This window comes from Pempheris klunzingeri, chromosome 14 (genome assembly GCF_042242105.1).
Source record: "Pempheris klunzingeri isolate RE-2024b chromosome 14, fPemKlu1.hap1, whole genome shotgun sequence".
NCBI lineage: Eukaryota > Metazoa > Chordata > Actinopteri > Acropomatiformes > Pempheridae > Pempheris > Pempheris klunzingeri.
The window spans coordinates 7,671,673-7,697,876 of record NC_092025.1 but is presented as its reverse complement, the minus strand read 5'-3'; the positions used below and the strand labels follow the sequence as shown (position 1 = coordinate 7,697,876).

Genomic DNA, 26,204 nt, shown 5'->3' with positions numbered 1-26,204 from the left:
TTTTTAATGAGAAGTGCCGTGACACATTCCCTGTGTTCCTTTAAAGGATTTATATCATTCTTTTTTCATTAGGTAAGGTCTTTAAAGCTGGTTTGAACACAGGCTTCCTCTCCTCTCTTTTTTTTCTGATTTGATAAAGTTTCAAGTGAAACTCACACTTCCTCTAATAAAATGAATAAAATATATCTTATTCACTTATTGATTTATTTTCATACTTGCAGGGTTTTTTTTCAAAGAGTTTATTGAATCATTTCTTATAGAATTATTTAATTCCAAATCTCTAGAAGTACAGTTTCATTACATTACACACAGTCACGTGCTGTAATAAAGATGATAATAATACTCTATTAAAGAAGAGATTGTATTTAACTGCTTGATTAAGCTTGATGAAGAATTAAAAGTTTTTGGGAGTCGGAGTGAATATGCCGATGGAAGGTTTGTTTAGATCCGATTATACTTAACTACAGGTTCAGTTCGAAATAATGAAACCCTCTTATAAGGAATTGAATCAAGTACGTTTGACCTGCGGTCAGAGCCTCGAGACTGTGACATGAATTTGATCGGGCTAGTAGGCAGGAAAGATTATCCGAGCAGATGTCGGTTCCCCCCTATTGGAGCAGTAGGGCCAATAATAAACACACACCCGCACACACAGACACACACACACAACGCACACTAATCTGAGATAGGCTAGTAGCCCTTGCACATCCCTTTCTCTCTCCTCTCTTTTCTCTCGGGCAGACAGTCGCTGTTCCAGTCCCACCAATGTCAAGTTTTTTCCACTCTGTATTTTGCACAATTCTGCCTTAATCATCCTGTCTGAGAACACTACAGGCTCAGTCCTTGGTGTGAGTTGCGGCATTGCTTCAGCCTACAGATGGACACACAAGGGGCGAAGATAAGACTGTATAGGAAATGGCACGTATTGTGCAGTTTGGCGTTGTTCACTTGTTTCCTGGATGCAGTCTGGGGACAGATTCGCTACTCAATCCCCGAGGAACTGGAGCATGGAGCTTTTGTTGGCAATATCGCAGAGGACCTGGGTTTGGACTTGGACAAGCTTTCTGCTCGCAGATTCCGGATTGTCTCAGGTGCCAAGAGGCAATATGTGGAGGTAAATTTAGAAAATGGGGTTTTATTTGTCAATGAAAGAATTGATCGTGAGGAACTGTGCGAGCAGAGTTTGTCTTGTTCTTTTCACTTGCAAGTGGTCATAGAAAACCCTCTGGAGCTGTACAGGGTAGAGATGGAAATTCTGGACGTGAACGATAACTCTCCTAGTTTCCCGTGGACCGAGTTTAATCTGGACATATCAGAGTCCGCTGCGCCAGGATCCCGTTTCCCACTTGAGAGCGCACAGGACTTGGACGTCGGATCCAACTCGCTCCGCACCTATTTGCTGAGTGTAAATGAGCATTTCCTTTTGGATATACAGACGCGCAGCGATGGCAGCAAATTTGCAGAGCTGGTCCTACAAAACCCACTGGACAGAGAGCAGCAAAGTGCGCATCAAATGGTCCTAACGGCGGTGGACGGGGGCGCGCCGGAGAGATCCGGCACTGCGCAAATTGATATCACAGTTTTGGATGCAAACGATAACGCGCCTGTGTTTGATCAGTCGTTCTACAGAGTGAGGCTTGCTGAAAACGCACCCAAAGGGACAGTGGTCATAAAACTCAACGCGTCCGATTTAGACGAGGGTCCCAATGCTGATATCACCTATTCATTCAGTGGCCACGCTCCCTTAAAAGTGCGCCAGCTTTTCAGCGTAGACTCGCGCACGGGGGAAATCAAAGTCAAAGGAGTGATAGATTATGAAAAGGCCAGGATGCATGAAATTTATGTGCAGGCTAAAGATAAAGGCCCCTCCGCTGTGGCAGTTCACTGCAAAGTGCTGGTGAACGTTTTAGATAAAAATGACAACCTCCCAGAGGTGATCTTGACGTCGGTGTCCACACCTGTGCAGGAGGACGCGCCCCCGGGGACGGTGATAGCCGTCATCAGCGTCATGGACAAAGACTCAGGTGAAAACGGGAACGTGGACTGTGAGATCCCCCATCACGTCCCATTCCAGCTCCACTCCTCCTTCAAGAACTACTACACGTTAGTAACTTGTGATTTTCTGGACAGAGAGACAGTGGCGGAGTACAACATCACCCTTACCGCCCGAGATATGGGCTCTCCGCCTTTATTCACCAGGAAAACTATTTTGGTTCAAGTGTCCGACGTGAATGATAATGCGCCTCACTTCAAACAGCCTTCCTATACTGTGTACCTGACTGAAAATAACGCGCCGGGAGCGTCAATTTGCTCGGTGACTGCACTAGATCCAGATTATGGTCAAAATGCATACCTCTCCTATTCTATACTGGATGGTGACATACAGGGAATGCCCGTGTCCACATATGTGTCCATAAACTCAGACAACGGGAACATTTACGCGCTGCGCTCGTTTGACCACGAGCAACTTAAAAACTTTCAGATCACAGTTCAGGCACAAGACGCAGGGTTTCCGCCCCTGAACAGCAACGTGTCAGTGAATATCTTCATTCTGGACCAAAATGACAATGCACCTGTAATTGTGTCGCCAGTTCCGCAAAATGGCACGGCACCCAGCGAACCAGTGCCCAGATCGGCTGACGCCGGTCACCTTGTCACTAAGATCAGCGCGGTGGACGCAGACGCAGGTCAGAACTCGCGTCTTTTTTATCAAATGCTCCAAGCAACAGACCCGAGCTTGTTCAGCATCGCTCTGTACACGGGCGAAATCAGGACGATACGCCAGTTGGTGGAGAAAGACCCCACGAGGCACAGACTGGTCATTCTTGTGAAGGACAATGGTCAGCCACCCCTCTCGGCCACAGTTTCCATCATTCTGTCAGTGGTTGACAGCCTGCCAGATTCGCAGCCCGATTTGGGTGACCTGTCACTAAGCCCGCATCACAGCTCCAACTTCACCCTGTACTTAATCGTGTCTCTGGGCGCAATCTCCTTCACATTCCTGGTGGCTATTATCGTCCTGGTAGCGGCGCGCAGACTGAAGGGCAGAGCGTCCAACAGAGAGTCCAACTTTCCCTCCATCAGCGGGTGCTGCTGCTGGTGCTCTCGCTCTCCAACATCCGCCACCACAGAGGTGTTCAAAAAGTCTAACTTAAACGTTCGGATGTCCTCCGGCGCGTCTGGCTGCGCGGAACCAAACAGCAACGGCGCGCTTCCCCAGGTCTATTGCTACAAAATGTGTCTGACACCGGAGTCGTCCAAAAGCGACTTCATGTTCCTCAAGCCCTGCAGTCCGGTGATGGCAGTTCAACAGAATAATGCCAAGAGCACAGATTACCTGACATCTGGCTGGAGCGCACTGGACCGCAATGAACTGGCCAATAACAGAGCAGCGACCCCAAACGAGGTAACACACACATCAACACAACAGATGGGTTATCTCTCCTATCATCACACCTCACGAATTACACTTATCCCACCACTGCATCCACTATACTACTGCTGTAGCACTTCAATCAGAAAAGTTGACTACAGGGGCAAATGTCACAAGTCATTTGACACACTAGGGGACGCTCTAATAGGAGCTAAACCTGGTATTCATTCACGTTTTTGTATGAAGGGATGTTAAACTAAGTTTTTACAATAACTGAATGTGTGAGGAAGGATCAGATATGTTAATACAACTAGTTGGACCCCAGTTTGTTATCTGAGGATAATAAAAACATCAACAACACACAAATGACTATTTTGCAGCTGCAGTTTTTTGTGTGCGAGTTATCTATCCGAAAAAAAAAAAGTAGCTTCAACCAGCCCACATGTTGTGACAACATACCCTGCAGTCTGGGCAAATTGCCACACTGCCAAGGTGTGTGACACAGGCACAGGGATAAAAGAGAGATCCACTTTTATCACAGACTTGAAGCTGTGTCCTGATCTTGCTGCCGGGGGTTTGCGCTCTACTCTACAGCATGTGCATCCGTCAAAGCGAAACCTCACATTAGTCACATAAGCAGATTAGTTGGTAATGTTCAGGAGACGTGACATCCTCTCCATCATTGTAGTGCTGCATTAGAGAGCTTATTACGTCATTTGTCTGTGTAAGAAATGTATAAGACAATGTAGTTTTTTATTTTTTAAATAGTTTGATAAAATGAATGAATTCATAGACTGGACATCCTCAAGCTTTCCAGCTGTTTCACTGTAACTTGACTTTGTTAAACTTGACTTACAATATTAACTGTTGGCTTTCAACATGACCAGCAGACAAAAAGGCATGTCAGCCAAACTGACTCTGACAGTATCACCCGTATCTGATGCCTTTGGCCTCGCCATTATGCATCCATGGCTGAGTGCTGGGATGAATTCAGTGCAACTGTTCTACTTGAGCTGGTCACTAAGCTTTTTTTTTTATGTTTCAACTGTGCAGCTCAAGTATTTAAACAGGGACTGGACCTGGACCAAGAACCAGCGCAACTCAGCACACAAGAGGTGAAGACATAGCTGAGCAAGCTGCAACACACACACACACACACACACACACGCACTTAAACTCATACTTGTGCTGTCTCTTTATCTCTTCAGGTACAGTTCAGCAAACATGGGGGGCACTCTTTCTCGTCAACAAAAATATGATGCCAATAGGTTTTCCTGCTCCGTAGCGCCGCAGTATTGGACCTGGGGGAACCATATGAATGGTAGGTGCCTACTGTGCAATTTGGGTTTGTTATTGTTCACCTGAAAGAAGGTGGTGGAGCAGAGGTTCTCTCTATGTCTGTCCCTGAGGATTTAGTCTGAAATATAAAGTGGTGAGCTGAAAAGCAGATAACGCCAGGCCTCACAACTGCAGGGGGGGGGGGGGGGATTTGAATGCATCAACACAAGGATTACTTAAGTCCCTGCAAGAGGTGTTTTGCTTTTTTTTTTTTTTTTGTGAAAAAGCTGGAATTAAGAAGATGCCTTTAAAGCCACCTTATTCAGATCAAGCATTTTGTATGTAAATATGAGCTCTTTGCAGAAATAATCTTCCAATACAAACTGTAATTTATGCGCATTTTTACAGACTGCAAGATGTCTCTTCAAGAGGGAGCCGTCCCCAACTACTCATGGGCTCCAAAGTACACTCAGCCTCATTCTGAGCCACCAGACTACCAGCACAATGTATACATACCTGGCACCACGTCCGACTACAGCACTCTGAAGCTGGCACCCAGGGGAGAACTGGATGTGTACAACACTTTCTCTACTTTTGGAAAGAAAAAGAGATTCATCTCAAACTATGAACAATCTTTTGACGCAGATGACGGCCTCATAAGCAATGACATCTACAAATGATACACCAACGCTGTATAGTTTGTGTGTGCTACATGTGCCCAGTTCCATTAATAACTTTAAATTGCTTCCTCAGAGGAAGTGTCGCTCTTGGAGGCTAACAGACTACGTTAATGCTTTTTCCAGTGGAATTTAATGCCACTCCTTAATACAGGTTATATTCTTATTTTTGTAAATACTGAAATAAAGAATAAATAAAGGCTATGTTGATTCATAGTGGGAACTCCAAGTAGCAGAGGTTGACTTTTCCATCATGAAGTTTTAGTCTAGTTTAAAAGCAGTAAACTGGAACGCTTTTCCAGCAGCAGTGAGCTCAGGCACATGTGATTTGACCTGTTTGGAGGCCACTGGTTCTCAGTGAGATCATAGTGAATGTTTAATCTCAGAAAGGTTCACGATTTCAGCTGCTTACAGTCTATTGCACAAAGGTTGCACATGTACCACTCATATCTATATAAACATTTTTTGTCTCATAGGGACAGCTGTACTGGGTGCAATGTGTGTCAAAGTAGTGAGCCAACTAACTGTACAAGCAAGAAACTTTATATTTACCCAAAGCCAACATATCTAAGATATGTATTTCATGGAGAGAAAAAAAAAAAGTAGAAGAGCTACACATATATGAACAACAAGAAGAATCTTTGTGGACATTATTTTTCACAAATGCGGTAAACCTTGGCAGGAGAATCAAGCTGTGCTACAGTTACAGTTGTCTTAAAAAGTTCAGCTTCTATCATCCGGTCATACCTGGAGCGCTCAGTGACAGGTCATTAATTCGCAAGTCTTTTAAATGCGAATGCATTCCAGGCACGTCGCACAAGCAATACAAATGGATGGTAGAGGTAGCGATCCATTTAGAACGAAAGAGACTCGCAACAGCGAATGCATCTGATTTCAGGAACATGACGTTGAAAGGATGAGTGTCACCGCACAGCGTGTCCATCAGGATGTAAACAGCCAAGGGGTTCGCTGAGGGATTGTGGTACAAGTAGGAGGATCACAGCTGTGATTTTCCTCATTGGTCTTGTGCAGTGGACCATTACACTGACACATCACATCCTACTGTTGACACTTAGCACAGGTGTAATGTTGCTGCCTCTTGGACAACTTAGACGTTTGGAACACGAGCATCTGTTGAGTAAACGGATATAATTCAGTCATTGGTTACATGCATTCCAGATCAATATTCATCATTGAGTGTGATTTGTATGTTTAAAGATGCCTACACAGTTATGCTTAGTAGGACTAATCAATCTGTATATAGTCTAATATCAATAAATCTATCATCAAATCTGTAGTTGTTGTTTTTTGAGAGAGAGAGAGAGGCCATACTTTATTGCTTTACTTATTCCTGTCAGTGGTGGATGACACGCTGAATCAATGGGTTTATGTGGCATTGAAAAAACTACTAGAGTATCATAGCACCACGTTCACCATGTATAATACATCAAGCAAGCAGTAAAAGTAAACTCCTGAATGTGAAGTGGTTTGAAAGATTACTCCACCATCACAAAAGCTGACACTAAGGAGTTGACTGCTGCGCAAACAGTGCGAATCACATGTATTTATTTATTTATTTCATTCATCTATTTATTTTTTTGGCAGATTGACAAGATCAAATGCAATCTCATGGCAACTGAGTAAAATCTGGAGTACGATTACAACCTCTTTGGAAACAAGCACTTCTTAGGAATCAAAGTAGTAGCAGAACTGGAGAGGCTTCTGCTCATCTCCCCTGCCCTGGCCTTACACGGCGCCTTCAAAGAACTACTTATAATTCATTTTTTACACCAAGGTTTGTCTCCACAGGGGTCAGAGGTGTTGAACCATGGGGTCATATTTTTGGGACACTACTATTAACCCCATTGCACAATTTGAACCATTCTTTTCACAGTTTTCCTGCCGGGATGTAATCAGGCAGTAGTATTTTCAGCCAGCTGTGCTGAATCTAGAGGGTCTTCACTCTATGACATGGACATCAGTTTATATGAAACCTGAGGAAGAAGAAGCTGTTGTTACTTAGGGCTCTGAGTGTCATTTAACCTTCTATCTTGACATCCTGGTCTATAAACCTAGGGTTTCAACTACCACTCCAGGGATAATCCTCAAGATCCATCGTCTCTAACTGAGCTATTGCAGACCAGTGGGTTAATCTTGGGCTTGAGCATGGCTCCCTCAGCAAACTGCTTCATGTTGAAAAATCGGAGCGCCAAGGGCCAGTTTCAGATTTATTTCAAACTCTGTGGAGATCGAGTCAGAAGGATGAAACCTTTGAGGAAAAAATGTAATATATATCCCCCGTCATTTAGACACCACTAGGAATTTAAAACACAAATCCAGATAGGCCCGCAACTACATCCTGCCAATAACTGCAGATAATCAAGCCAAGATTTATCTTTGACTGTATCACCACCAGCACCAAATGCAGCCAGGCTTAGCAATTATAATACTTCCCATGTGCTATAAGCACAGGCAGATAGCATACGTTTAGGTTCTGTGCCATGTAAAATCTCTTCAGAGCCCAATCTGTGCTTTGTTTTTCTTTATCTCCCTCCCGTCTCTCTAACACTCTAACAATCCACAACATCCACAACTGTGATGAGAAGAAGACTCTGTTTCTTTTTGTCCACTAGAGGGTGCCTTTCTCTCGCAGATACAGTGCCCATGATGGGGAAACTAACCATACCCACAGTGTATCTGAGCAAAATCCACCATTTCATGTCCATATTAATTACTAATATTACAATTAGTGTGCATAAACATATACTGCATTTAAATGAGTTTGTAAGAAAGGTTAGAAATATGACTTATATATCATCGAACATGCCAAAACTGCAACATACATACATAGGGGCAAGTGTAAGACACATTGATGCACTATTTCCATGCCTCATACTCACCAGGAGCTCTAAAGTATCCTGTTTCTCCTGCTCTACACACAGTAGGCTGTGGTCAGGTGGCCCTGCCAGTATAAACAGTATTTAACACACAATATGGCCTTGACTCATATATCCCTTGATGATTCTGCAACTGGGTGAAAAAGGCTAAATGTAAATAACAAACCAGGGCTCTCCCACAACCCTAAAACACCCGCTACAGTATACATTAAAAAAAAGCCAAAATGATTTTGTTATGAATGATTTTATCCATACATAGGTGACAGTGGCAATACTAAAAATACTTAATAATAACATTTTTGTTCCCAGCTAATTGTTCATCCTGTTACTTGTTTTACATGTGATCACTAAGATGCTGATTCTGTGTGGATTGAGGGAGTTGAGGGTCTTGGTGAGATGTTACTGCATTGTCTCTTGTTACATTTGCCTGATAATACCTTGTATCTCTATCTCTTCAATTTGCTGTCGTCACTTTAACCAACACAACAAAAAGTTGAATTAAAGATTACAGCAGACATGAAGCATCTATCTCTTTGAATAAGCATCTTTGCCGTGATACCATACAGTGTGAACCACAGAACAACAAGGAAAGTCACCAAATCATAGGTTTACTTCTGACAAAGCCACATGGCAACTCAGTAAGACATGTACTAGTTATTATTATTATACAGTTTTTACATCAGATCAGATACTTAAGAGCTTGTGTTTTTGAGCCCTGTAGTGACAAACTTTAGAATTTTCAGGGGTCTAAAGTCTTATCAAATATGCCTCTGAGATCTACCTTTATACAGTTAGTGCGACACAGATATTTCCTCTTGAATACTGCAAACACGTACATTTATTCAAAATAACCCTTTAAATGCATTAAAGGTAATAGATAATAAAGTGTGTGTGTGTGTGTGTGTGTGTGTGTGTGTGTGTGTGTGTGTGTGTGTGTGTGTAGTCCAGATCTTCCAGTGATTCTCAAAGTTGACACCAGATGGAGCCAACAGAGAGGACTGTAAGGAATGAGAGCCATCTTCATCTTATCATCCTTAATGTCTGTCCATGATCCTTTTAGTTTGGGAAACAAACCACATTAAAACAGAGCGGTGACCAGTAACAAATAAGGACAGCGACTAAAAGCCCAGTGGTCACTGTGCCCAATATAAAGCTTTATTGTAGCTATTGTAGGAATAAAAGTGGATTTTAAAACAGAAACATTTTTAAAACTCCATCTGTTGTTGGTTTAGAGACTGGGAGAGTATTAGAGTACAACACAGACTTTACCAAATATCAAATGAGATACAAAGTGATATTAATTTGCTAACTATTCTCTGGCATATCTTCACCAGATACATGGTAAAAGCCCCTTGCAGTATCACTGTATTGCAGTAGGATTCTTTTTAATAACCAACAAAGTGACAAAGATATAAATGACTCAACATACCCAACCAAAAAATACCAAACATAATACTCCTTTTGCTATTATTTCCATTCCATTTCCTAATTTAATTGTAACCTTCAGAAGAGATTCTGGGAATATCCTGGTTTGTTTGTTCTGAGAATTTTCACAGAATTCAACAATTCACTAAGAAAATAACCATAATCATTATGTAGCCTACTGTAAATGCTGTCGTGGAATCTGTTGATTTTCCAAACTTTTTTATTTCTAACACAGCTCCACAAAAGGTCTTAGAATTTGGAAAATAATACTAATACATGTATTTAAACTATCTCTACAGTGGAAGTCAGTATAGAAGTATTACACCAGATGATGAATTTTTTTTTTTTTATCTATTTTTCTTTTTCCGCTCATTCTGATATGAGCCTCCCCCCCCCACACACACACACACATGTGCAGCCCTTAGTGTGAGTGAGGCCACCCAGCCCACACAGACGCTGCCTCCGCCCCTGCAGAGCATTGCTGTGAGAGCCCGGCTCCTCCGGCGGTACTCTGCCGTACATGGCCTGCTGCAGCCACAGCTACAACTCGTGGAGGCGAGAATGACACCGGCGCTCCCCAGAATCACCCCGACGCCCCGATCGTAAGGACGGATCTGTTTCATTCCCTAGATTTAGAGAAATATACCGCGACGATGGCGCCTGTCATTGCACCTTCACGGACGCGATTGATGGTGGCTTTTTTTACATTCCTCGCACTGTGGGGACGCGCGCTCTCCATCACTCGGTACTCTATTCCGGAGGAGATGGAAGAGGGCTCCTTTGTTGCCAATCTGGCCACGGATCTGGGTCTGGATGTTCGCAGTTTGGTGCAGCGCAGTGCAAAGCTCGATGTCATTCACAGCAAAAATTACCTTGACATCAACAAAGAGACGGGGGAGCTGATAATCCGCGAGAAGATAGACCGGGAGGGCATATGCATGACTAAAGCAACCTCGTGCTTTCTGAAAATGGATGTCATTCTCGAGAACCCCATCCGCATTTTTAACATCGAACTGGAAATCATGGACATCAACGACAACGCGCCCGTGTTTCGCAGAAGGACGATCCACTTGGACATCTCGGAAGCAACCCCTCCCGGTGAGAGATTCTCATTGACAAACGCCGTGGATGCGGATGTGGGGGCGAATTCGATCAAGACCTACTATCTGAGCGAAAGCAAATACTTCAATATCGACATCCAGACTGGCAGCGATGGCTCCAAATATGTCGATTTGGTGCTGAGCGGTAATTTGGACCGAGAGGAGCATGCAGTTCACAATTTGATTTTAACCGCTGTGGATGGAGGGGTGCCTCCCCGCTCCGGCACAGCCAGCATCATCATTAATGTCCTGGATATCAATGACAACGCCCCCCTGTTCAGTCAGCAGGTGTATACAGTCAATGTCTCAGAGAACGCGGCCGTGGGGACGGTGGTCATGACTGTGAACGCAACAGACTTGGATGAGGGTACAAACGCTCAGTTGGTGTACTCATACACACTGTACACCTCGGAGAAGACCCAAGAGCTCTTCTCGCTTGATCCCAACTCAGGTGAGATCAAGGCGAAGGGGGTGATCGATTATGAGGAGAGTCAGAGTTTCGAGATGTACATCCAGGCTCAGGACAGAGGGGCCAGCCCGCTGTCGGGACACTGTAAAGTCATGGTGTTTGTCACGGATCTGAACGACAACTACCCAGAGGTGACCATCAAGTCTGTGAAAAGCACCCTGACCGAGGACGTCTCCGTGGGAACGCTGATCGCCGTGATCAGTGTCAGCGACAGGGACTCTGGAGGCAACGGGGAGGTGGAGCTCGCTCTGAATCAGCAGGAGTCTCTGCCCTTCCTCCTGAACAAATCCTCAGAAGGCTACTTTGAGCTGCTGGTTTCAAAACCACTGGACAGAGAGGTGAAAAGCAAATATGACATCACGCTGAGGGTGAGAGACAGAGGCACGCCGCCCTTATCTGAAAACGAGACCATCACTTTAGAGATTCTGGATGTCAATGACAATGCACCCAAGTTCTCCCAGTCCTTCTACACCATCCACGTTGTGGAGAATAATCTTCCAGGGGCGTTGCTGACTTCTCTTAGCGCGTTTGACCCAGATCTGAATGAGAACCAGTACTTGGTTTATTTCATAATGGAGAAGGAGATTGTTAACACGTCCATGTCGATGCTGTTCTCCATCAATCCTGAGAATGGTGATCTTTACGCCCTGAAGACCTTCGACTACGAGAGAGAGAGGGATTTCCTTTTCCACATTGAAGCCAGAGACTCAGGTGTTCCCCCGCTGAGCAGCAATGTGACTGTTCACATCATCGTTCTGGACCAAAATGACAACACTCCTCTCATAGTGTCACCTTGGCGGGCGCAGGGTTCTGTCGTGGAGGAGGTGATACCGAGGTCCACAGATAAGGGGCACCTGGTAGCCAAAGTGATCGCTATTGATGCCGACTCTGAGCAGAACTCAAGGGTCACGTATCAGCTCCTGCAGATCACTGATGCCACCCTCTTCAGCCTGGATCAGTACAATGGCGAAATCCGGACAACAAGGATGTTCAGCTACAGAGACCCAAGGCAACAGCGGCTGGTGATTGTTGCCAAAGACAACGGCCAACCCGCTCTCTCTGCCACTGTCACCATCAAGATATCAACAGTTGAACATGTCATGTCCTTCTCAGAGACCACAGAGTTGCCCATAGAGTACGACGTCTTCACAGACCTAAACCTGTATTTGGTAATCGGTTTAGGGGCTGTGTCATTTCTGCTACTGATAACTATCTTGGTTATTATTGTGCTCAAGTGTCAAAAACCAAAGCCAAAGGCCATCAAGATCCCCCCAGCCAACAGGAACAGTGTGATCAGCAGGAACAGCGTGATCAGCCAGAGAAGCTCCACCATCGCAGACTCCACCCTGATCTCCAGCGATGCCTACTGGTACAGTTTGTTCCTCGCAGAGACCAGGAAAGGCAAAGTGGTCGTGAGACAGCCGATAATTCCCAAAGGTGCAGGGTATTTTGTGTCCAGTATACCCAGAAGCATAGGGCCAAGTGAGACCACAGACTCCAGGGCATCTACGCTGGAGGTACGTATGAATGAAGTAGTCGCTGGGCTTGGATGTGATTTAGTGTCATTGATCATGAGTAACAAAAATGTGGTTTTAAAGGCGTTTGAAGGAGCTGAAAGACGGGGTGTTTACTTACAACACAGAGAAAGCTAGAGAAAGCGTTGATGAGACAACTAAATAGTGTGTTCAAGGACTTATTGTGGTATTAAAAGTTTTTTACATATATTTCTGGTCCCTGGAAGGTCCACAAATGTTTTGTATTTAACTGTGGATGCAAGTTTGTAACACTGTTAATAATGTTTGCAGGTTTAACAAAGTGTCTTTACTACTGTCCAGTACGTATCCTACAGTGGCCTCATTTTGAAGTCAAAGATACATGTCACTTATGCAAAAGTGAACAATTTCCTGTGACCTCTTGCAGTGTGGAGGTCGGGCTCCTCGTCATGTGTCAGATGTCTATGAGTTGTTAGCAGTTCCTCCTCAGAAACACTTCCCCTCTAACATCTCAGATGGTTTCGTTCAAATAAGTATTCTAAGCTTGAAAAGGTCTTCTATGTTGTGGCCCTCTGGAGGGGGTGGGGGACGTCTTGGTTGGAAACCACTGGACTAAACTACATAACTGTATATAAAGCTTTTAATATGCAGTTTATGATGTAAAGGAGTTCAAATTAAGCTCCACTCTGACCAGCTAAAATGGTACTGCACATTGATGCATCAGTACATAATAATGCCTAATATAACAGCACCACTCACTGTGGCCTCTTATTCTGCAGAACAAGTACTTTTATTTTTGATACATTTAAGTACATGTTGCTGCTAATATTTCTGTAGGAGGGTTTTGACTCTTACATACTTTGAAATGCCAATGACACCAATGACTGAAAAATCAAAGCTGTTGTAGTGTTAGGAGTCTGAGGTTTGCAGTGCGGAATTCCACTGACTGATAATACTCTGAGGGCAATGAACTTTTTTTCTCAGTTATCTAAATCATATTGAAATATGATGCAAATGAAAACAAGAACAGGCAATGTGTCAGTGAAGTTGATCAAATGAAATACTGCATTAGGTCTAAACCTTGTCCTAGTCATTCTCCTATGCTCATATTTTGCTGTCTATACAGTATGAGAAGACGTTCATTATTAGTGTATTTCTAGAGCAAACTATCTCACTTTCTTTGTATAATTAGGCCAAACAAATACCCCCCAAACTGAAAATGTGCCACTGTTCCATGTCTCATGCAGTATGTAGGTCACTTATTGCAGATGCATAACACACAATCAGCGTATAACTAGTGGTCGCGAGAATACTTCAAAGAAGCCCAGACATGGAGGGCTCCTCTTCAAGGACAAAAGATACTGCTGCACTGAATGAGATGCATCACGCTGGGGGGGGGGGGGGGGGGGTGTCTGTGGAATCTCCAGCAGCAGTCCTACACGGCGTAGACTGTAATATTATGGCTGAAACGGATCCAGATGTTGTTTGCTTTTGTACAGCAGGACCTGCAGCCTAAATTGCAACAAGTGCTCCACTGAAAGATTAAACAGCATGAATATGCATAAATGCACAGGTGCATGTGGAGAGAGAGAGAGAGAGAGAGAGTGAGAGAGAGATTTGTATGTGATGTGTGTGAGTTTGAGTGTCTGAGTTTCACACGTACCACTGAACTTGTCTCTTTTTTCTGTTCTAAAGTACTCAAAATGAAAGGAAGTCCATTCTACAACTGGAGGTATGCTGGTTGCTAACTACATTCTGTAGAGCCACTATAATTGTGTAGACCATCCTTTTCTATTTGGTATGCATTCTTGGTTTGGCTTAAAAAATCTGGTTTGACGAACTGTCAGTGCAAATCTTTGGTGTAATCCTCTGGTCAACATATTCTCCTGATTAAATAGAGCAGAATCAAATATTTGTCCCCAGTCAAACTCTGTCCCTCACCAACACAACACTCTGTTCCAGTGCAACGCCATTGTGAGCACTCAAATTTAAATTGGCCAGTCTCTCAAGTGCGAAAACCTATCAGCTTACTGAGAGCTGAGATTAGAATAAAATTGGCTGCTGGTCAGACTTGTGTTGTGCACATCTGGCTAGCTTGGCGGATATTCAGGGCAATGTGATGGCACAGACAGGAAAAAAGAGATTAGGGAATAAATTGTCCTGAATAGGCTCTTAGCATGTAACATACCTGAGAGCAGTGAATGTATGAACCGTCTCCACATCCTTGCACATGAGCTCTGTGAGAGCATGTTGCAAATTTGTGGACAAAGTCCTGCAATAATATGGAGCCTATTCTCTTTTTCCCTCTATAGTTCTAATATCGGCCCACCAAATACCAAATAGCACATTGTGATGCCTGCTTGTGCATGCTTTAAATACACCCTCTGCTTCCCTAGTATAATTAATGGCTTTGTCATATTTATTATAGCTCTGTACAGTAAGTTAGTCTGATTTCTATGGACATTTAGAACCCTGATTTGAAAGAATCTTCGTCACTGATTCAGCCCTGAATTTAAATGTCCCAGAAACCAAATGACATGTCAATGATGGTGGCAGTAACCAGTCACAATCCACTGTTGCATGAGTGAGGACTTTCTACAAGGTTATATCTAGGCTGACTCTCTGTTTTGGCTAATTCTAGGCTCTGTCTCTTAACAGGAACCCAGAAGAGAACTGCCATGATATAATCACCTCTTCATGGGAGTCTCTGGCTGAAACTCTTCCCCGTGACTCACAAAAGAAGATGTAGGACAACTCTCCTTCCTCAGCCCACTTGCTTCAACTATTCTTTCTCTCTAGCTCATCCAGTCCCTGGTGCAAGAATCCACCGCCGATCACCTCAGCTTTCTACCTTCTTTTCTCTTTCTAAGCATGAATCTGCATGATTCTACAACAAGTTCAAAATATTTGGACATAGCATTGAAATCATTAATGGCAGGATATTTGGACATTTCTTGAGTGGCCTCATGTAGTCAATCTTTCCATCCTGAACGCTTTGAAACTCCTCACTGGACAAATTTGCCTTCTCTCCAAGGTTTACGCCGTGTGCTGTAGATCTAGGAACCATCAGTAGCTCCATATTCGCAAGTCGCCATCTGCATCATTTTCTAAGCAAAAATTCAAAACACGCCTATTCACAAATATGAATCAGGGTGAATATGATACTTCCACAAATCTGATAAATACTGAACTGTAGCTGGTTATGTCAGTGATTCAGGCTTTGCACTCTGTGTTTTTCTTTTTCGAACAATCATTTCTACTGTATTATTACGAGTCGCGTTGCCCAGCGAGGCTCACACTTGTCAACTAGTAACTTGCCGTTGAAAAAACCAATGATCTGATTTTAGATTTCTCAAATTTTTTTTACAGTGTTTGTTGTACTCAACAGTGATGAATGTGTGAAAATGACAAAAAAGAATGAAAGAAAACTGTAAAATGAAGAAAAAACAAAAATATATAGGGTAAACATTGTTTCACTTTTTATTTGTCGGTAGATTCTGTAGTTCTTTAGAAATGATAATGAGGTCAGAGAAGCAAAAACACTTTACAAACCTTCAGTGACATCAGGTGTTCGATTCAAACCTTGTAGAAATCTGTGCTGTTACGAAGCATCTAACTGGGCGTAGAGGAGGCACGGGTTACACTGCAATATTTTTCTGAACTGTGATCATGTCAAAATCTAGTATCTACACTATTTCAGCCTGCCTACTCTTGTCTGGGTGAGAGACCGATTGTGTATGAAGGGGGCGTGGCCTCGGATCAAATATGTATTTCAGTCGCACTATGGCATCACAAAATGGGGTGGGGCCAGGACACAATGAACAGTATTTTTTTTTTCTTCTAAAAACAGGGTCAAACATCAGTTCATCTTTCTTTGTGACAGCATTTTGGATGTCGCACATAAAAGCTATAGTTGTTCGAATCCAATTCTCACTTTCTGACTTTTCCCAGGTTGAGAAAGATGAAAATTTGAATATCAAACTCATTCATTTATTGCACACAGTGCAAATCTTCTTAATCAGTAAAAAAAATATACAGTTACAGTGGAAATAAAAAAATGTTTTGTAATGATAACTTAACTCTGTTTATTGATAAGAGGAACAATATTAAAATGTATTTATCTTTGCCATGGTACAAGGGAATAAAAGATCCAGGCAAGGTGTTGTTTTATGAATATTCATGTTTTTATAGATATTTTATGTATTGATTTTTAATGCTGCTTTTGTGAGCTTCTTCAAGGGCATTTTGTGTTGCATATTTGTAGTTTAGTGCATATGATGTTGTTTTGATAGTGAACATAAGTTAGAAATGAAACTAGAGTACTTTTCTTGAACCTCAGAGGTAGCGCTGTTGCACTACTGTGAAGCCCGGGACTTAAATTTGTCAGAAATAAGGAGCTTATTAGGGGCCACTCATCAGGGTGCTAAATGATCACATCTAATTGGGTGAGATCGGTAGATTGGATCGCGAGAAGAAGAACATAGTGTTAATTATGGTAGCAGTATTCTAGTGCTGACTCTGCAAGTAACAAAAACACTGCTGAACACATAGACAGTGCATTAAAAAAAAAAAGTATTGAACAGATGACAGCGCTATGAAATATGCGCTGACTCTAAATGTGATCCCAGCACTCACTCAGTAATGCAGCAAAGGCAGGATATTTCTAGATGTATTGAGCTACATGTTCTGAGTCAGTGAAATCTAACCTCTCTTTTCCTCTCCCTCACTGTTGCCGGGTGTTGGCGTTACACCAGGCTGCCCAGACATAAACACAGCTGGCCGTCTGTCTGTCAGACTAAAGATGTCGCTCAATGAGGGATCTCTTGCTGTGGAGTACATGTTATGTGTGCAATCAATGCCTTGATTCCAACGGTGTTCAAAGAGTTGATAAATTGCACATATGATGAGCTTCTTGCGTGCCTTCTGCATCGTAAAAGACGTATAAGACTGTTGATGAATGAAATAATGGCATGTCATATACAGTATTATAGATTACAGTTACCCCAGTCATAAAATACCTTGAATTGCTAAGGCATTGTTGGATAGGAGCTCGGCCTTTTGTGTTCAGAGCAGATGTTCTATAAAGGACCAGTAGATGCATTTACTGTAAATTGAACTGCTTTATACTTTGTGTTTTTTATACAGTAGACTTTTTTGATATCTTCTGTATTCACTGTGATCGAATGGCACAGGAGGTGCTTGTGCTTGGCATAGTAAAAGTGTTATTTCTCATTTGTGTACACAGCTCAGTTTTTCCTCTGCGAATTTGCCGGTCCGATTGTACAGTATGCTTCAAGAGTCGCATCAAACCCACTCCACTTCCATCCCTCTTAGTGGATCAAAGACAGTATGGGAGAGAATGGTCTTGCTTTATTTTACAAGTCTAGTTAATTGTCAGATTTTGATGTTGCTTATTTGGCTTAAATGTTCTGCCTGATCATACTAGTTTGAATAAAGCTTTTTAATCTGTCTTTCTGTCGTGGCTGTGATGAAAAATGAAACAAAGTTATCAAAAATGACTTCTTAAATGTGTCACTCATGCTCTCCCTCTCTCCCTCCCTCCCTCTCTCTCTCTCTCTCTCTCTGTCTCTCCCCCTCTCTCAAATTCCCTCTCATACACACATTTTGACCCAGTTTCTCTGTATAACGCTCTGTGCTAATTCTTGGAAATTGAAAACTAAATAAAGGAGATGTGCCTGCAGTTCAAATCGCAGAAGCAGACAAATAATAGCTTTGTCAGGATTAGTGAAAGCCTGGAGCCAAATTGCATCGTCTGCTCTTCACTGTGACCACACAGGGCTCTCAGTCTGCATCCTTCAAGAGACTGATGAGTGAGGACCCCGTGAATTTGTGTGGTCTGAAGCAATCCCCACTATAATCAGTGGCATCAAGCTTACCTGCTCTGTCTACTGATAACTTGGTGTGAAGTTTATTTATGTATTGTTACTAATTATTACCAGAAATGCGAGTGAATTTGCACACATGGGCTAAATACAGCATGTCATGTACAACATACAGTGCTAAAATGTCAAGTAAATTCCCATCAGTCTCTTTTTGGGATATGAAATGCAAACTAGTTACATCATATGTTGGATAGGTGGTGAATGGTTACCACTCAATCTCTCCAGCACTTTGCAGCTGATGTGCTGCTATATTAAAGGCCTTAAGGTCTTCGGGTTACTTCTTCTTTAAAAGGACTGTAAGTAGGTCGGTGGAAATAAGTATTGCACCTGTGGCTACGTTCATGTGGGCTGAGTTTTGCTGTAGTTTTCTTCCACTACCATCAATTCACCTCCTCTAGCGGTCTGCATTTTCAGTGCTGTCCGTGGTGCTGAAAGTGTTGCACAACCCTGCTGTGGGGTGCTAAAACAACTTTTTATTATACTGTTTACTGGAGGGTAAAACTGGAATCTTTTATTTAACATAAAGCCTCTAAAACATTTTCATACGCCATCATATTATTAAAGTAGTTTCTCTCTATGGTATCTTAGGTAAGAATAGCATGTAGGGCAGCTTTGAGTAGCTGCCCAAAGTTCTGATTCAGCAATTCAAATAGTATGAATGAAATTGAATGAAGTTGAACTCAATGGGAATTCAGTTTCTGGCCAAGGTCTCCTGTCCTGTGCTGAGACCTGTTGTGGAAAACTGAATTCTTTATGATCTTGCGTAAGAGAGTCAAGTCAAGAGGAGTTGACTGGCACAAAGAGATAACAGAGAGAATTTTACAGGCGGTTGGGCGTATCATAAGCACAAATGGTTTTCCTTCTTTATAAGGTAAAAATCTCAGTAAAACATAGCATTATAAATCACAGACACAAAGTGCGACAACAGCCGGGGCAACTTCCTGTTTTCTGGTCGTCTGCGCTTTTCTTAGAATCAGTTGCTGGGCTGCTGCAGGGCAGATATACATTTGGCGTGTCTCAGTGTTGTTGCACTTTTGCTTTCAAAGGTCATCAACAACTAATTGCCATTTCAGCATTTTCCATCACAGACCTCAGTGTGTTGGCCATGTGACTGACTGGTGTCCCATAAAAAAGGTTTTTTTGCTTTGCTCACTAGGCTTGAATCTAGTCCTGACATGACCCTGAGAGCCCCAGACACAGGCTTGTCTAGAAAATCAATGAATGCACTGTGTACTTTTCACATAAGGGGGAAGGGATCAGCAGTTTACTGACCACGTAGCCTTTTTTTTTTTTTTAAAGGTGCTTTTGAGGGTTTAACAGTGCACTTATATCTGTCAGTCACATAAAAGCAGCAGCAATGACAAACTTTCCCCTCTCTACAGTAAAGTAGGAGTAAAAGCGTCACCAGGTGATGATTTGTGGTCTTGAAGGGGTATGCAATTAAGCACCATATTGTACATCATCAGGGTTGCTTTGTGCAGTGCTGCAGCTCATCTCTAGTCTTTGGGCTTCATTATAAATCACTTTAAAAACTCCTGCACAATGAGAGAACTGCTTTTGTGTGCGTAGAGCTAGACCGGTAGAAAGCTGCGTATTGATCCAGTAAGTGTGTTGCAGTATTGAGTATCATCTGTTTCTCTATTGAGCACTGGATTTGAATGTTAAAAATGGAGATTTTCAGACGTGGGTGCAAGCCGCTTAAACATTTTTTAACCAGATTATCTGGATTTGCTCAATCCTGTCTAGATTGGGCCGGTATAAAAGTCCATTCTATATCAGTTTCAAATTATGTCTTTGCGTTAACACTTTCCAACATGAATATTAAACCTAAAAACTAGTCTCCCCCTTCCACTCATTCATGTAATATTACTTTTGTCCTTAATAGTATTATTTGGAGGCCATTCCCTGCTTATGGCTGTAGATGGCAACAGTCAGTTCAAACTTTGTCATGCAGTAGAAGTTTGGCAGGAGTTCTCTGGTGCCCTCTGTCTGTGTTTGGAGGCCTGGAGTGTGTGGAGGATGTGCTAGTTTGTGGTGTGTCATCCTCTGTGAGGAAAGGATTTGGGTTACTATCATAATTAATGCAAACCACAGCTATAATTACACTTGTCATTTTGATGGGATTTTTAGGAATAGATTTTAAAACTTTATCAGTGCAACTGACTGCAAATGTCAAGTCATTTTAGTCACAAAGGACATTCTAAAACTAATAAAACATGAAGGAGCAGTAGTTATATTCTAAGTATCTTGTAGATATCTTTTATGAGTTTTGGACAAAAGTAGCCTGTGGCACTGAACCAACAAATCTTCACTTGTACCAATTCCAATCATTGCTTTCTTTGTTTAAACCACGCCGCACTTATAGTATCAGTCAAATTGTGAGACTGGCTGTGGGTGCTTGACCCATTTGTATGAGTGAGTCAGATCAGCTGAGAAGATACCCTGGCTGCAGCCCACACACAATGGGGTCATGAGTCTTAACACCTAGAGCCTCGGTTTCCACCACAGCTGGAGGGATAAAGCGAAGAGGTCTTGGGCAAGTGTCCAGTAATGTGCTGCTCGAGCAGAAGTCAGAGAAGGGACTGATGTGTCACTCGTTTTATTTTGTGACTGGGCTGTGTGAAGGGATAAAACAGTCATTGCGTCGCAGCAGAAATGGATATGAGCAGGTTGTCACTCTGATTTAGAGACATCCTCTGGACAAGGCAGGAACATAAATCTATTAGTGCATCTGCAAAGTCTGATTTTACACACTAGATCTCTACAGACAACATCTGTCTTGTTGCCTTTATATTACGTCTCTGAGATCTTGTTTTGCAAACACCGCCGTAGATCACAGAGAATTTATGAATTTATGTCTTGATTACTGTAATATTCATGTATAGAAGAGTATACATGAATAAGGAACAGGCTTCACATTCACGGGGGAACCAGTGACTGAAGTAGTAGTCTATGCTGATCTGGTGGCCAGGCTGACGTAGTCCTATGATGGAGTTAAGTGCAGTGAGGTTTAAGCTCCATCTTGAGTGACGCCTGTGGCAGGTTTTTTTTTATGTGTGGCTGCCCTTGCCATGAGGTCACTGCTGCACTAGTTTGTGTTGGCCTTTCTGTGCTGCTTGTTTTATGATTCTGCCTGCAAACTGGAATCCTGCACTAATACTGTATATTTTGGCAAAACAACCATATCCGTCTAAAAAACATAGGCAAAGGTGCATCACATAGCAAACACTGCAAGATTAGTGTTTGTGAGCTTGAGTCTTTTAGACAATTGGTATCGCATGCAATGGACAGATGGACAGACAGACACAGACTTGCTTAAGGACACTGCAGCTTTCTCTACAATCACAGCTCTATCCTACTCCCAAATAACTTATCAAAACGCGGATTAAACTCCCATCAAAATGCGTATTTGTTTAAAGAATGCAAATTGCAAAGAGGCATCAGTATTTTCTTCATTTGGTATTCCCAACATGGCTTCCACAGACTTTTCATGTAAATGTAAATGCTTGTAAATAAGCATAGTTTTTTGTGTGGGGACAGTACATCATATTTAGAATGTTGATCACAGCACAGCGCTTCATCAAATTGCTGTTGCTATGGAAACACAATTTTCTGAGTCTTATGCAGCAAATCCAAAATGGTTCCTATAACCAAGCAGGTGAACAATCAGAAGTGCACATTCAAAGGGGGGTGTATATTCTGTCAATTCAAATTCCTTGAATGTTACATAGTTACTCTGCAAATCTGTTGTACGGTCTGGTGACTGGTCTGGTTACACAAGTCGAACTCAAATACCAGGAGGACATAAGTACTGTGTGCTTTCATATGCTTTTATATAATTATGTCCTCATTAATGTGAGTCTTTCCTGTTCCCATATATCAGAACAATTGATAACTGACAAACCCAGGCGCAGTTTCACTTTAGATTAAACATATATCAGTTGAGGATCATATTGCTCATCTTTCCTTCCACAGGCTGCACAATTTATTGGCTAGTTGAACGTCACTGTGAGAGATACACAGGTACCTGGGTCTCTTTTCAATTACCTTTCAATGTGTTATTTAAAAATGTATTTATAGCATATTTTTTTTAAACCTATTTTCTTTTATTCTCTTTTATTTTTCCCTGCTGTTGTTCCATTATGTATGGACAGATGTGTTGTGTCATGAATGTACATCCACTCTATATGCCATGTCTGTTTTAAATCATTTTTATATTATTGTTATTGTCGTCTTACACATTAATATGGTAAAAGAGACTGTGAGTGATATTCCAGCAATTTTTGTCACAAACTGGACCATGTCTCTGTCCCTTCATTGTTTGATGTTGACACATTTGTGACCACCAGATTCCACAACAGTTGTTAAGTAAAAGCTTTCATAAAACTTTTTTTTTATCATAAAAGCATCTTATGGTGTGTCCAGCTGACTCTGCATAGATTATTATTCAAAGGAGCCATTGTGGCTCTCCTCCATTAAATGCATTCACCCAGTGATCCATCCTGCTCGAGGCTATCAGGACAGCACTGCCCTGCCAGATGTTGTGACCGACTTTGCTTGTCAGTTTTGGATGGATTTCCCAGACACCCTCAGCCTGGGCCAAAAATAATGTAGCTACACTCTCACAGTGTGATGTTGGTACTGATTTGTCATTTTTAGTGGTTTTGCTGCTTATATCAAGGCATAGTTTATTGCTGATGTCGTTCCTTTTTACTCGACTAAAAAGCCATGCATGTTCCATATTCAGTGGGATCCTTCCAGTTTCTTTTTTTGGTACATGAAGCAATGACTGCTAATTCATTCACTGCCTGATGGTTGTTATCTCTAGGCTCTACCCCAAATTTTACACAAGAGAGCCATGGTTACTGACCTAGCAATCCCTCTTCAGTCTCATTGTTAATGACTCACTTGCTCCTTCAAAATGTTTCCATAACAGCTCCTGTTTTGGAGATAAACCTAATATAGTTTATGATATACAGTCAGACATAGATTACATTTTAATCTAAGTATATAGGGATTATGGTCCTAATGACCACAACATCTGGCTCTGACATAAGTAAATAACTAATTCTAATTAATGTTGGAGTAAGCCATTCATCTTCACTAGATCCATCTTATTAATTAGATTATGAGCTTAACTGGATTTTCATTCTACATCCAAATATCCCGAAGCAGGTTAAATGCATAATGACAAAGCATACTTCCCATTGCAAAGCCAGTCATTATACAACTACGCAGATGCAAAGTGTTGTGTTGTGGCTACATAACGCCTTCACTCTGTCACCTCAGCACGTCTGCCTGCTGAATTCTTTAGCTGATGCTTCCTTTGCTGTGCGTCACATTCCTAGATTGCATAACAGCTGAGAAATACAGCCAAAGAGAGAAATTTAATTAACTCTGTGGTAGGTATTTTTTATTCGTAAGTAGCTTCCAGCAGTTTCCATTCAAACCAGTAACCAGAATTTCTCTTGAGGTCTGGACTTTTTTCCTAACACAAAAGTCGTACAAACAAATATGTAGTATATCAAATACATCTTCGATATCCAGCTCTTGTTCATCCTCTCTCTGTTTGAGAGAGAAGTTTGTGAGAAATCATGGAGAAAAGAGGAATTTGTATTAAAATTGGTGCTACCACATCATGTTGTAATAGTCTGCAGCCATAGTAATGAGTCAAGATGCGATGCCATAATCACACTAGAAGATCATCATGATGCACTTAATGAAAGCAGTGGAAACTGCTGTCCTAGGGTTTTTCTCTAAGAAAGCTCTAATTGAGATGTAGGTTGGGTAGACAGACAGTAACAATATGTGTGCGAATTTCTTGTCCATCAAACCATTAAGTGCACTTAGAGCCTGTGAATGACAACATCTTTGAGAACTCCACTATACTCCACTCCTTTACCATAAGATACACTTATAGAATGCTTCAGAAGTGCTATGTATTGCATGATTCTGACCTTCTCTCTGCAGGGTTAACCGGATGTTAACCATGCTATGAAAGGGTACATCAACACCAATATACGCCAATCATTCAAAGAATAAACTATATTAAAAACAGCTGGTGGGATCATTGGTAAAATACAAAGACAATGTCCACAACTGTCCACTTGGAGTTACTGGCCAGGGTGAGGGTCACAGTCATGCAAAAAATAACTGACTCACACACAAGCACACAAAACAAAAGATACAATATGCAAGATGCAAACACAGCAAACATTTAACCAGCACAGTGGAAGGAGTGGTCTAGTGCTTCACAAGGCACTGACAAGAGCCGCTAAGTGGGCAGTGAAGAAGGTTCTTAAATAAAAATAAAAATGTGCTCAAACAGCTCTCGTTCAGGGCAGGAACAGACGTTCACCTCTGCAGTAAGAAACATGTGACCGAAGCACCTGTGTTACCAAGGATAGGATATGCAGCATATCCTGCATACATTTGTCACCAGTCACAAATAACCCAGGAAATGTGCTTGGCGTCAAGGGAAAACGTGGCCTACCATACATCCCCAATGCATTAGAATGAGAAATAGCTCAAATTAACTCTCAACACAGGACCAAAGGATGAAGAGCAGCGTCTGGTACAGCCTGAGACTCTACCAGGTACGTGTAGGAGATATGCCTACTGGAGCCTAATCAGGTTTAAGGTGGACTGACTTTGAAAGATGATGAAAGGACCTCCTAACTCTACTATACATCCATCCATCCATCCATTTTCTTCGGCTGCTTAAATAAGACAGGGTGCTGGGCAGCCTGAGGATGGGATAAAAACAGTGGAGAAGAATTGAGAAATATGGAGACTAGAAGGTTATTATCATTCCCACCTGATGTAATAATAATAGTCTGATTTAATGAACATCACAGCCAAGTCATATCATAATAGGACTCATATGAAACGTCACATAAATATTAACCATGATGTTAAAGCACATGAGCCTACAGCGACACTGGACCTAAACTACACCGACAGGGTATATTTATATTTTGCTATGTGGGCTGTTTCGACAATCATTCATAATTATTTTGCTGTAACATACTGCACGTTAACATCTGAGCTAGTATTACAGATTTAATAATAATAATAAATAATAAATAATAATAATAATGATGGGCTTGGGTTTTTACCACACACATATGAGACAAAACAATTTAAATCAGAGAGGTGCTTTGACCCTGATCTTCTTACTTTGTGTGTGTCCTCACATGTCGCTGTGCTTGCTGCAGCTGAAGCGTACTTTGACACAAATAGAATAAAAGCCCTAAAGCTTCATTCGTCTTCATCTGCCTATCATTACAGTTACCGCCCTGGTCAGGTTGCCATGTAACATAGACCATAGACAGCTGCAATCTAAACCTTCAAGCTCACCGAGAACATGCAAACTCAATCAATGTGAACACTTGCTTGTGTATCCCTCATTTCATCATGTGTTTCCTTTAGTTTTGACCACCTGCTGCGGGGTTGGAAAGCTGATTCCCAGAAAAACAGTTAACAGAATGAGTGAAAAGAGTGCAAATATTAGAATGAACCATAAAGGCAGAAAACACTTTGAATTATAGGCTGGGTCTTCATATTACAGCCATCATGCATATTTATTG

General features: G+C 42.0%; 2 protein-coding genes across 4 annotated transcripts; both read left to right on the top strand.

Annotated features, from left to right (window-relative positions):
* The first annotated feature begins 877 nt into the window (after nt 1-877).
* Nucleotides 878-5,331, top strand: LOC139213346 (protocadherin-10-like). The gene is made up of 4 exons (XM_070844023.1): nt 878-3,406; nt 4,427-4,488; nt 4,582-4,694; nt 5,060-5,331. The coding sequence occupies exons 1-4, from the start codon at nt 878-880 to the stop codon at nt 5,329-5,331; spliced, it is 2,976 nt and encodes a 991-aa protein (XP_070700124.1).
* A 4,812-nt stretch (nt 5,332-10,143) lies between these two features.
* On the top strand, nt 10,144-17,797 carry LOC139213475 (protocadherin alpha-C2-like). Of its 3 annotated transcripts, XM_070844181.1 has the most exons (4): nt 10,144-12,736; nt 14,408-14,444; nt 15,371-15,457; nt 17,467-17,797. In XM_070844181.1, the coding sequence occupies exons 1-2, from the start codon at nt 10,304-10,306 to the stop codon at nt 14,417-14,419; spliced, it is 2,445 nt and encodes an 814-aa protein (XP_070700282.1). In that variant the 5' UTR covers nt 10,144-10,303; the 3' UTR covers nt 14,420-14,444; nt 15,371-15,457; nt 17,467-17,797. The 3 variants fall into 3 exon arrangements, with proteins under 3 accessions (XP_070700282.1, XP_070700280.1, XP_070700279.1); XM_070844179.1 differs by lacking the exons at nt 14,408-14,444; nt 15,371-15,457; XM_070844178.1 differs by lacking the exons at nt 14,408-14,444; nt 17,467-17,797 and having other exon boundaries at nt 15,371-15,404.
* Nucleotides 17,798-26,204: the final 8,407 nt, after the last annotated feature.

Bases quoted from the DNA above. Each gene is read 5' to 3' on its own strand.
- LOC139213346 (XM_070844023.1), top strand. From the start codon at position 878: ATGGACACACAAGGGGCGAAGATAAGACTGTATAGGAAATGGCACGTA. The intron at 3,407-4,426 runs GTAACACACACA...TCAACTGTGCAG, and splicing joins GAGCAGCGACCCCAAACGAG to CTCAAGTATTTAAACAGGGA. The intron at 4,695-5,059 runs GTAGGTGCCTAC...GCATTTTTACAG, and splicing joins CTGGGGGAACCATATGAATG to ACTGCAAGATGTCTCTTCAA.
- LOC139213475 (XM_070844178.1), top strand. From the start codon at position 10,304: ATGGCGCCTGTCATTGCACCTTCACGGACGCGATTGATGGTGGCTTTT. The intron at 12,737-15,370 runs GTACGTATGAAT...GTCTCTTAACAG, and splicing joins CCAGGGCATCTACGCTGGAG to GAACCCAGAAGAGAACTGCC.